This window comes from Lytechinus pictus, chromosome 1, assembly GCF_037042905.1.
Source record: "Lytechinus pictus isolate F3 Inbred chromosome 1, Lp3.0, whole genome shotgun sequence".
NCBI lineage: Eukaryota > Metazoa > Echinodermata > Echinoidea > Temnopleuroida > Toxopneustidae > Lytechinus > Lytechinus pictus.
Window position 1 is genome coordinate 12,250,546 of NC_087245.1, and position 12,858 is coordinate 12,263,403.

A 12,858-nucleotide genomic window follows, 5' to 3' on the forward strand; every position below is an offset into this window, starting at 1 on the left:
TTATCCGATTTCGATGAAATTTTTATCATTTTGATTTGTGAATTTTACTCTATTTATTTAAATTAACTATTTTCAGCCCGGACCATCCTTTTAAATAAATCTAAAATTGCTCGGCAGTAGTTTCGGTCGGCACTTTGCACATTTCACAGCAGTAAAAAAAAAGTAAATCATTTTTGTTAGAGATAATAATGGAATCAAGATCACGATATCCATGATAGAACGGATTAAAATAATTTGTGCACACTATACTTCGAATTTTCAGCTGATCCAGACCTATTATGCTAAGATTTTTTTATTTTTTCTTGTTTCTTTCTTAATTTTTTTAAGGGAGGGAAGGACATTCAAATATTATAATTTTTTTGTTATTTGGTTGATTTGCTTCAATAAAAATCTAAATATATATATAATGTCAGACCATTTATAAAATAAACTTTAATTCATTTCTGAGTGATAGAGATGATGATGGAGAGATTTGTTTTTATCTCTTTACATGTGTCAGTACTAGTTGCATCAGTTCACGAAATCGCCTCTCATTTTTGCTTTGCAAATAAATCTCTCACGGCTACCTTCCTGAAATAAACATTTGTTGGGCCTAGTTGGGTTTCATCTCCTTGGTTTGTCAATGTCAGTGCAATTGACCCGCAATTGACGTGTCAAAAAACGGGCATATTTTGAGAGAATAATTAGAACTGAATATGGCCGGAGCTGCACTGAAGAGATTAATGGCTGAATATAAACGTGGGTATAACTCATAAATTATATTTGAAGGCTTAAATTTGTATTATTTTAACTGATAACTCGATCTTTATTTATGTGTGGCATATTGCAATTATTGCGTGTGCCCCATTCGTAGATTCCCGTGTTTGTGATTCGATTGTGTCTTGATAAAGTTCTTAAGTTCGTATTTATTGTAGTCCAAGTTCATGGAAATTTTCTTTCCACCAGCATTACAAATATAAATGAAACGGCAACATGTGAGAACATACAAAAATGGTGAATAATACATGTAAAATAGACAAACAAAATTATGAAATTAGTCAAAAAATCAGAAGACAAAATTTTTGGTGGTGGTCGCCAGCTGAGCGGGGGCCCCGGGGGGGGGCACTCGACCAAAAAAGTGGTAGGGGTGTGCCACGGGCGATGCAAAAAACGGGGGCCTTGGAGCGGGTTTATTGTAAAAAGGAGGGTCCTCGGAACGGGCTTCGGAACTACAAATGTTTGTGAAAACGGGGGTCATCGGAACGGATCTCCGTATCTCTGTGAGTGCGTATGCATCCCTATGGAACGGGCAATCGTGCATGACGCAGCTAGCGCGGCCTCCGCCGGGTGCGCTCGCGCTTAGGCGATGGTCGAAAAGCGCTCTACGGCCGCTTTTCACCAAAATTGTAGCAGATCAATGCGACCGGAACGGCGTAACGAAAAATATGCGAAGCTTTGGAGCGGATTTCTTTCTTCTTTTTTCTCGATAAGAAGGAAATGCTATGCCTTGGAGCGGCTTTCTTTGTTCTTTTTCTCAATAAGACAAAAATGCTATGCCTGGGAACGGAAATTTGAGTGTAAAAATGGGGGTCCCCTCCGCGGCACATACCCACTATGCATTATATACTGAGTGCCCCCCCCCCCCCCCCCCCCCCGGGGCGGGGACATGTTTGCTCACCTGTGACCTTTAACTTAAGATTAGGGCATAATCATAAATTTCTTTGAAATTCAATTACTTTTTCACTTTACGTTTAGAATCCATTGTCATGTGATATAATAATGTCGTGAATGTATCGTGTGTGTGATGCTCTAATAATCGATTATGACATTGGATTGTAAAGTTACTCCAATTATCAACTGAAAAAGTTATAAATTTAAACTGCATGCAGACAATAAGTTATGTAGTTTAATGTTTTATTTTATGTCATGAACAGAGCTAACAGTGAACCCTCCAGAGGGTATTATAGCAGGCCCTGTCGATGAAAAAAATTTCTTCGAATGGGAGGCTCTGATTACGTGAGTATTTTCTAAAATCTATTCTTTGCTTTGTCACATAAAGTCTGCTTTCATGATTTTTACATGTATTTGATTATTTTCTTTCGCATTCAGAATATTAGTAGAATATTGTTCTATGATATAACAAACAAAAACTTGTAATGAATTATCTTGTTGACAATGAATGGTAAATGCGAACCTCTAATTATTCCCAGCTAAATTACCAAACGTACATGCAAGTATTCTGTAGTAAAAGAACTACTGTTGTTACTAAAGATTTTTAAACCATCACAACAAAAATACAATGTTATAAAGCAGGATGGGATATTGATAACATACATTTGAATATTTGGAATATGAAGAAAGATGGAGGTGATGGAGATGAGATGATTGCAGAGTTGAAACTACATGTAAATCATTGACTCACTATCGTACTTTAAATGAATCAACATTGAACTTTTTCAAAGCCATCAGGGGCAATTCCACGAATACAGAATTGGTTGGTGGGGGAATATGGGGCATTATTTTTTACCAGTATTACAAAATACTCTTCAATTATTATTATTTTTAATTAAAGGTCAAGTCCACCCAGAGTAATTTTAATTTGAATAAATAGAGAAAAATCAAACTGGCATAACGCTGAAAATTTCATCAAAATTGGATGTTAAAATAAGAAAGTTACGACATTTTAAATTTTCGCTTATATTTAAAAAAACAGTGATATGCACAATTAAGTGACATTCAAATGAGACAGTCGATGATGTCTTTCACTCACTATTTCTTTTTTTTATTGTTTGAATGATACAATATTTCATTTTATACATATTTGACAATATGGACCATCTTTGACTTAACCATATAGTATTAAACAATGCTAATTCCACATTTTCAGGGAGGAATTCAACATTGTTTTACTTGACAATGAGGAGAAAATAAGAATATTTCATATTTCATAAATACAAAGGAAGTAATGAGTGGATGACATCATCGGTCTCCTCATTTGCATACCGACCAGGAAAGTCAGCAAAACTTTAAATTATCATAACTTTCTTATTTTACATCCGATTTTGATGAAATTTTCAGTGTTATGCTCGCTAGATTTTTGTCTTTTTACTTTTGACTAGTCCTTTAATGGGCCTGCTACCACTGAGCCACCATTTTGGTTGAGGCTACATGTAGAACTCGTTTTCCTATGTTGAAAGCATATATTTTTCTCCACCGATCATATCTCCCATCATCAGGGGTCCAGAAGGTACATGCTTTGAGGGTGGTGTCTTCCAGACAGAACTGAAGTTTCCCAATGACTATCCACTCAACCCTCCTAAGATGCGATTCAAGACAGAGATGTTTCATCCAAATAGTAAGAGGCTTCAGTTTCAAGGATATCTTTGAAGATTTTGGACAATGATATGTGTCTTACTTATTTTCCTTTAGCTATCACTAATGAACCGAATCTTAAATTATGACATGAACTTACCTCACTAGAGACTGAAACAGCAAAGATGCAGGCTGGGGTCTTTGGAACATCTATTTTTGTACAATTCCTACTTAGCTTGTACACAAGCAAATAGGAGGCTGAATGTCAAACATTTGTATTGTTCCAAAATGCACCGTTGCACTGTCTTGATGTCATAAAACGCTTTATAGTAAATTCAGGTGCAATACGCTTAGGGTTTACTACCAAATTTGTATTGCTGCTGCAGATCAGATATGCGTTTGAGGGATTTTGCTTTTCGCTTTCAATAATTCTTTTTAAAATTTTCATCTATAAACATAGGAAGAAGTAGATAATTGTTTGTATTTTTGCTAACGCCTGAGGCATTGTACTACACAAATAAGAAAAAGTGAATTTTCTTATTCATGCAATGGTGCGACATTTCACATTCGATAAAAGAAAGAGACAGTCGAGGCTATGCCTCGTTGAATAGAGCATCTTTCTTTCACCTTATGCGACATCTCGCACCATCACACTCACGCCTATTCGCTAATTGTATACTATCCATACTAGTCAGTCTCAATACCATCTTCTAAACACCTTGCTCCTTGTTAAAAGATGAATTGTTTGTTTAATATTGATAGTTTATAAAGATGGTCGAGTATGCATATCAATCCTGCACGCACCTGGCGATGATCCTATGGGATATGAAAGCAGTGCTGAGCGATGGAGTCCTGTACAGAGTGTTGAAAAGATCCTTCTCTCAGTCGTCAGCATGCTGGCAGGTTTGTTATATATATATATGTATATTACTTTTTATAAGGCAAATAACTGAAAAAATTGTGTATAACAGAAAAAAATACTGAGACCTATGTCATAAAACTATTGTAACATTATACATGACTTTTATGATTACTGGAACATGAAGAGCTGATAATTTTGTAAGTTACATTGTGATTATTATTTCAGATAAATCAAAATTATGACTAGGAATATACTTTGTATTGAAAACTTTATTAGTGAAGTTGTCTAATCACATCTTGCTAATTTCAACTTGATGCTACTGATTCTATAATTATTTAGAAAAGTATTCCCTCACCCAATTTTACTTTTTAAATTATTATTATTTTTTTACTGGCATCTTTTATCTTTATTATCAATGTTTAATGTCTTGATAAGTAGTATTGTTATCAACCTATAAACCATCTGTCTGTATTACAATTTTCACCTCATTGGCCAGTATTCTAAACTCGGGTTTAAATTAAACCCTGGTTTAAAGTTGTGGTTTAACTATGGAGAGCCAATTGGAGCACAAATCCCTGACAGTACACATTCAATTCATAAACTCATGTTATGAATTGTTTGGGAATGATAACTGAAATATTTTTATTAATTATAAACACAAAAGGAAACGAAAGATTAAACATAAGAAATAGATCGATCTACACAATACAAACATAAATTTTGATTTTTTGGCTTCCATTATTTTAGCATAGAGTTAGACCGTGGTCTAAGTTAAACCTGACTTCAGAATATGGGCCATTGTATTTTAAATGCAAAATTATTCTGAATTTTCTCATCAGAACCCAACGATGAAAGTGGAGCAAACGTTGATGCCTCAAAGATGTGGAGAGATGATCGCGAGAGTTTTAACAGGATAGCGTACGATATTGTAAAGAAATCACTCAGCATGTGACGAAGAGACCTGTGGTGAACAAAAAATCTGTAAATAGACTCGTCAGCAATCATGAACTTGAATTAGAGAATTGACTGCCATGCTTTCTATGTTTGGATGAATGGAATCGTGACTGTTATTCAGTGTTGTTTTGTAGTCTCGAGGACTTTGAGCAAGCCTGTACTGTGAAATGATCAACGGAGTTGTATATCATGCTGCCTACTAGAACCTGGTGATTAATCTACAAGAGCTCTGGGAATTCCAGTCAGCGGGGTAATTTAATTTACATACCATCAGAACACAGCTGCAGTGAAGTTAAACTTTACATCACTCAAAAGACTAAAGGTTGAGGCAACATTTCAGACCATGTAGGATAGGCCATATAAACATATCTTTGCTAGGCTGTCACAATCTTGTATCTCAAAATCAATTTTTTTTTAGAGCAGTTAAGAGAAAGCTGAATGGAATATGACAATGGTGACAACCTCACATTATCTGAAAACAGTCTCCTAGTTCATGTAGAGACCTCTATCTAGGTAAAAGAAGGTTGCTACTTACATGTATGTCTAACTATTAAATCAGCATTTTTCTGAGCTTTCCTTAAAAAATACAAAATTTTGAGTTTTACATGTTAAATTCCAGCAATGATATGTATTTACCTCTCATGAGACAAGTTTCCTTTTAGCCAAACAAATTTCTTTGGTTCCAAGAAAATTTGTCAAAAAGCACTAGAGACACCAAATCCTAATTCCTATAAATCCTGCATTGCTTGAGATCTCCAAGCATTGGGTATCACGTTTAATGGGAAAGGCTGTGGTAGATTTAAGAAGATAAAAGAAATTCCCTAGTGTAGGAGTCTTGTGTCCATTGCATAAGAACTGGCATGCCATCATTTGCTATAATTACTTAATTGAAGATCTAAAGAATCAGATTTGAATGCAACATGCCATGCATGCTGCTAAGAGGGACGTATTGTAATGGAAGCAGGAAAATGAAAGTTTCATATACAGTGTAGAATTTTTATAGCAAACATTGAGAGCAAGAAGGATATTTAATTATTTCACTGATGAAGAATCATGAATTAAAGCCTGCAATGCAACATGTAAATTTTGATATAAAATATGACTTTTGGCGCAGTCACATTTTCCCTACAGCGAGTCGAAGACAGTCATTTTATAATTTTTTGGACCAGCTACATATAGGTGGTTTGATAGGACTTTTTACTTCACCTGTATATATTTGCACAGCACACCTAAACCTGGCCATACACACATGCCAAATAAACCTTCTGCAAGAATCTTCAACCCTGAAGGAGGCAGATGTAACCTGAAGAAGAATAAAAATAAATTAAACAGCTGTTTTTTACTCTCTGTACAGCCAATATGTGACTGCAGCATAAATGCAGACCTTTGTTTCTTGAGTATGTCCTTTTAATTTTTGTGCAGATATGTTGGATGTCTGTCATTTTATCTATAGAACTTTTTTTCTCATTGCAGTTCAACAGCTGTACATCCATTATCATTTCTTTTGAAATATTTTCATGAAAATGTTATTTTATCTTTTACTATGCAAAGGAATCAAATCATTGATATGGTTTATATGACTCTGAACGATTTGATGGTTGAAAATGCTGTGAAAAAAAATCTTCATATTCTAAAAGGAATGGAAGATTTGATTTACCATTGTCATTGGAATGATACAAATATCACTTGGAAACATGAATAACATAGTGATGTTTAGAATGGCAAGGATGCCTTGGGTGCTTTCAGATATTGTCACTATTCCAAATGGGTAGCACTATCCGCAGCCAGTGACGATCAATACTTTGTCATTCATACATTATTGCCACTTGCAATAGATTGCAAGGTCAGGCAATCAGTAACTTGTCATTTAGAAGTAATCACCTCTTGAACTTTGTAGCAATTTTTATGATAATTGTCCAAGGCATGTCAGAATGCAAATAATATTGCACTATGGATTGTAGGGCATAACACGCAATCCAAGCTCTACCCAGTTATTATCAATGATTGATTAGCTCTGATGGTAGGTGGAATAACTTTTGAAAAAAGAAACACAAAAGAAAGTATGGCTAACAAAATGTACCTCCATACAGTTCTATGTATACAAACATTCCAATGCTGTTAATATATTTAGATGCTACAGCATTGAAACTACAAGCCTAATAAAATTGCCTTTAAAACATGTAATTTCTGGTTGTGCAATTTCAGCATTAGTTTCTTATGCTCATTATAATAATCTTGAAGATATAATATATTCCATGTGTCAAATAATTGCCTTTGTTAAAGCAATTGTTTTTATTTATTTCTGAAGACTTAAATTTCTGCTTAGTCTATTTACAGACTTCTGTTTCAAGGAGATTCTACTATACATTACCTGCATAATTATCTAAATCAGAAAATTGAGTCATGCCTCTCTTTATATTTCTCCTATAGATATGTAAATCATAATAATCTGTTTAATGGTAACAAGTTCATTGGGATACATGACTCTCATATGAACCCATATTAAAATGCCTTCATGATCAGCTTGGTCACTTTGTTTCCTTGCTTACATATATGTATGGTTCATGAACATTTGACCCATTCTTGTCCCTTTGGAAAAAAAAATATTGTCATTGATAGGTTTTTACATGTACGGTATTGTCTTAAAGCATTATTTGCAAAAATAACAAAATATCAATTTCATTTGGCATATTATTGGTGGAAGGACATGCAGCTTTTATTCATAAATAATAAATCTATAGGATGCTATTCTGATAGCCGTAGTTTAGTTAGCTTAGGGTTAACTTAGACCTTGTGGAAGAGCCGTGGTGTAGTGGTTCTGACTCTAGCTTTGAAAACAGAGGGTCTAGGGTCCTTTGGCAAGGCGTTAATCCACACTTTGCCACTCTCGACCCAGGTGCTAAATGGGTACCCGATAGGATGTGAAAGCCTATGTAGTATGCCTATATTTTTAGCAATCAAGTCTTGGAACTCTTGTTGGAATGCTCTCCAGGGAGTGGAAAAGGTGCATACATTGTAAATTATGTGGGCATGCAAAGATCCGATGACCAGGGTAATAATATGCTGTAAAGTGCTTTGGGCCATTATGGGAAAAGTGATATATAAAAGATAGCTATTATTATTATATACATTTATGGATTGCCAGTTTTAAACTCATTCTCGAAGTAAACATTTTTCTAATCCTACAGCAAACAAAATGAAAATATGATCTTTACAGATTAATTGGTGGTACATTATCTTTGCCATGATTATGGAAAAAGTGATCACCATTACTCAATGCCAATTCTGGGGAACTTTTCTGTTTGGCGTCCGAGCAGCGATTGGCTGACCGAAATCATCAACCAATCTCTGAGTGGCCGGTGACCGCTCGACAGCCTTTGATCCAACAAGTTCAATTTTTGACCTGAATTGTTCGAGGGCGACTGCTCGATTGTGTCGGCGCCCGGATGGCGACCACCCTGGCTTTGAGCGCATTTAGGGTGGTGAATGAAAAGTGAGCAGGCGTCGCCATAATTTTAACTCGGCGCCAAATCTCGAGTGAAAACCGAGCGATGCCCCCAAAACCAGTGGTGCCGGGGCGAAATTGGCTAAAAACTCGCCGCCCAGTTGCCGAGCAGGCTAATTTTGATGGTTATGACCGTTGCCTAAGCTAACGGGAGCAACATTTGTCAATCACCAAGAAGATATCTAATTGAACACTCCTCTGATTTACATGTAAACTTAAAAATGATTTTAATACATGTTACCTTCATGTGATTTCAATAAATGAATTTATGTTTTTTTTTAATTGCTATACTTATGTAAAATATAATAAATATTCTTTGTTCAACTCTGTGAATTCATTATGAACTATTAAATAATTACAACTGAACATTTTTTTTATTGTGCTTGTCTTTGACTTTATTGGGAAATAAAACTCATATTCAAAACAGCATACAAAGGATCCACTTGGAAGAATATTATGTACAAAAATAATCTGAATTCATTACAATGGATGGGGATAAACACAAGATATTCATTTCATTTGTGGTGTAAAATTTAGGCTTTGACAATATAAAGATGCCTTGTTTCCTTATTCAGTGATAGTACAAGAAACTACTCTTTCCAATTCCTCAATGAACAGCTGATCATTAATGTTTCTTCATTGAATATTTAATCACTATTTCGGCTTCCTCTTGGAATAATGAGGTAAATTCAATTTATTCAATATAATCATATCTTACAGCCTTGACTGGGATTAAATCTAAGTAGGGCTACACATCAAAATGTATATATACATACACAGACATTTGCATTTCATTCATCATAAAAAATATACTGCATCAATAAGTTCATTATAATAAATCAATAGACATATTCACTGTAAAGTTAATATATTATATATAAAAATTAATTCACAGAAAAGATGAACTTTTTTTCATAAATAGCTGCATGAAGAGTGAATGCGTACAAAAAATGGACGGTTTCAAATGCAATATGCATATAGTTTGAAATAAAAGAATCAAGGTTTAGTGATTTAATCATACTTTATCATCTCAAAGATACTTTGAAAATGACAGGACGGACAGTAGAATACAGAAATAAGAAGCCGATGGGTCATTTGTAGAATAACACTGAATTTTCTCAATTTATACTCTGTACAGAAAAAAACTTCATCACTTCAATCTTTTGCCTTCTTGAGGACTTGAGATAATCAAGAAAATTTCATTAACAAAAAATCTCCCATTATTTTCATGTTTTATTCTTCACAAGTTTTGAATAGATCCAGTTTGATATGCCAAAGAAAAGTATAATTCATCTCCTCTGTACAGGCATGTCTACTTTAAATTCACATACCAAATACATGTACAACTTGACTGATAGTCAAATGTTTACTTCATATGCAATTGTTGCATTTCAAAACACAAGTGATAGAAAATATCAAATACCTATACACATTTAGGACACATAGATTGTAGTCTTCCAACTGATTCCAGAAATCTCTGACCACAGCAGAGAAATAATATTAAAATGTTGACTTTCATACAGCTATCTCAATGCAATATTAATAAATCTAATATACAATGAATTATATTTACACAATGTACATTATATTGACCCTATGTCGTCGTCTCGTCTGAAAGTAATTTTTTTAAAAGGTATATAAAATTTCTACATCTTCCACTTAATTTATCTTCTCAGACTACAAGAAGAAATTTGACACATTTTTATATCCATTTCTATTCTAAATAAGTTTTTATGTAAGAAGTAAATTAAATACATAACAATTTGAAGTTGACATTCTATATGAAATATTCAACAAATTAGATGCACAAACATTTTTTAGACTGGTTCCATTTTCTGGGACTAAGTCACACCTACTTTCAATGTTAATTTTACATCATATTTTCATTGCAACTTTAAATAGTATATTCTTCCAAATCCTTGTGTAAAAACAACTTTGATGGTATCTTTACAGCATTGTCTTCATTAAAATATCTGAAATCAATCAGGAGCTTAATATCAAGTGCACCATCATTGAATAATATGACTTCACCAAGAATATCTTTGGTTGAACAAGAACTGACTTTTAATGTATTAAAAATAAAACTGGATGCCAGAATAACAAAAATAGATATTCATTCACTTACAGCTAAAGCACAAATATTGTAAGAAATGTTCTTCACTATATCACACAAGATGCTTGGAAGTGTGGTTATTTAATTATTAATTTAAATGAAATTACATAAATGTTCACAAGATGAAATAACTTGCAATTTGGATGTAGAATATGAGCTCTATTTCTGTATGTAACATCTTATGAATCTGTCATTTTCCATTAAAGCTTAGTCATAAATGATGAATGTTAGGTGTTTCAGCTCCAAGTTCAGAGATTTCATCTTATTCTTTTAATTACAATAAGTTCATATAAATTGAATGCAAAAAATATATATAAATAACTTCAGGTGTAAAAAGCTTCCTATAAAGCAACTCCATCAAATTAACTGCAAGACTGGAGATTAGATGCATCACTGCAGATAACTAAATCATTATGTATTCAAAAGAAGGTAGATACTATATTGTCAATAAGGAAAATTAAATTTTTAAACATTCTTTTGAATCTCCAGTTTTTGTATAATGTCAATTAAATACTCTCTCTATGATAATAAAATAAGGAATGGTGAGAGCACTCTATGTATCCAACTGACAGAGTAAGGCCACGCCCCTAGCAACCCAGTGAGTCTGTGGTTTTTCTGTTGGTATCTTCAGCATGAGAACAAAGTTGGTAGAATGTCCAGTGGTTGAGAGAGTACCCCTACGTTCACTGGTCTTGTATAGTGGTGCCTCATACACAGGTTTATCTGGAAGCTCTGAACGCTTCATTGGTTTCATCCAGATCTGTAATGGGGATGTGGGATGTAAAGATGAACATGTTAGGATTTATGATTAAGATTTTTATTGGATTAAACTTGTATCTATTATTGTACAAAAATTATTCATTCTAAATCACATGAAATTCAATTCTTAAAACTTTACAATCTTAATCTCTACGATATCACATTTATGTAGAGGTATATTTTAAAAATGCACTGTTTTGGCACAAGTTGTGGGTTGAAAATGATCGCCCAAAAAGTGGTGAAATTTTTGAATTGCGTAAGAAAGCGAGAACGGATTATCACAAAATTCTGAAAAAGACTGAGAGAGATAGATGTAATAAAGACTGATAAAATGGCAACTGCGATTGCATCAGGTAGTACCAGATCATTTTGGTCTGAGCTTAAGAAATACAATAGATCCAAGAATGTCAGTAGATACCCTAATGTTGTTGATGGTGTTCAAGGAAAAGATAGTATAGCTGGAATGTTTGCTGATAAATTTGACGGGTTATATAACAGTGTATCTTTCAGTGTTATGGATATGGTAGATCTTAAAAATGATATTGATAACTCTGTTGATAATAAATGCAGATGCCACGAGTGTGTACAAGATGACCATATAATAACAGAAGAAGAGATATGTAATGCAATAGCTAAGTTGAATGGGTCTAAAAAAGACGATATTAGTGGATTAATGTCTGACCATTTAATTCATGGTAAGAAGGTTATCAGTAAATATGTTGCTATGTTATTCACAGGGATGATCTGGCATGAAATGACACCTGACAGCATGCTTCGAAGTACAATGATTCCAATTCCGAAAGGACGTTGGGCTAATTTGGGTGATTCGTGCAACTTTCGAGCAATTACGTTAAGTAGTATAATTGGAAAAGTGTTGGAGTTGGTGATTATGAAAAGATAAATTAATAACCTGTGCACTAGTGAGTTGCAGTTTGGCTTCAAAGAAGGGCTGTCGACAACTATGTGTACCAGTATGGTAAAAGAGACAGTGTCATACTTTGTTCATGAGAAGAGTAATGTATATGGTCTTGTATTAGACGCAAGCAAAGCCTTTGATAGAGTTAATTTTGTTAAATTGTTTAAAATCATGTTATGTAAAGGAGTATGTCCCATGTTTTGTAAACTTCTATTGAATATGTATTTGGACCAAAAGATCCGTCTAAGATGGAACGGTGTTTATTCTGATTATTTTACTGTCTCTAACGGCGTAAAACAAGGTGGAATATTATCTCCCAGTCTATATTGTTTATATATTGATAGACTTCTGTCTAAACTCCAAGATAACGGTGAGGGTTGTTTTATGGGACAAGTATTTGCAGGTGCTTTCTCTTATGCTGATGATTTAATCCTACTGTCACCTAGTGTTGTTGCCCT

General features: G+C 34.0%; 2 protein-coding genes across 2 annotated transcripts in view; one reads left to right on the forward strand and one right to left on the reverse strand.

The window, feature by feature from the left end:
• The first annotated feature begins 434 nt into the window (after nucleotides 1-434).
• On the forward strand, nucleotides 435-8,978 carry LOC129259634 (ubiquitin-conjugating enzyme E2 G2-like). Its single transcript, XM_054897935.2, has 5 exons — nucleotides 435-738; nucleotides 1,914-1,995; nucleotides 3,216-3,334; nucleotides 4,054-4,194; nucleotides 4,993-8,978. The coding sequence occupies exons 1-5, from the start codon at nucleotides 696-698 to the stop codon at nucleotides 5,103-5,105; spliced, it is 498 nt and encodes a 165-aa protein (XP_054753910.1). The 5' UTR covers nucleotides 435-695; the 3' UTR covers nucleotides 5,106-8,978.
• The window catches only part of LOC129257523 (dynein axonemal heavy chain 7-like), a 29,293-nt gene continuing 23,160 nt past the window's right edge, over nucleotides 6,726-12,858 (reverse strand). Inside the window, exon 20 of the mRNA XM_054895869.2 lies at nucleotides 6,726-11,485. Within this exon, the coding sequence (XP_054751844.2) occupies nucleotides 11,279-11,485 (207 nt within the window). The 3' untranslated portion in view covers nucleotides 6,726-11,278. The remainder of the gene's footprint in view (nucleotides 11,486-12,858) is intronic.

Coding starts and splice junctions, on each gene's coding strand:
- LOC129259634 (XM_054897935.2), top strand. CDS start 696: ATGGCCGGAGCTGCACTGAAGAGATTAATGGCTGAATATAAAC. Junction 739..1,913: donor ATTAATGGCTGAATATAAAC/GTGGGTATAACT, acceptor TGTCATGAACAG/AGCTAACAGTGAACCCTCCA. Junction 1,996..3,215: donor GAATGGGAGGCTCTGATTAC/GTGAGTATTTTC, acceptor TCCCATCATCAG/GGGTCCAGAAGGTACATGCT.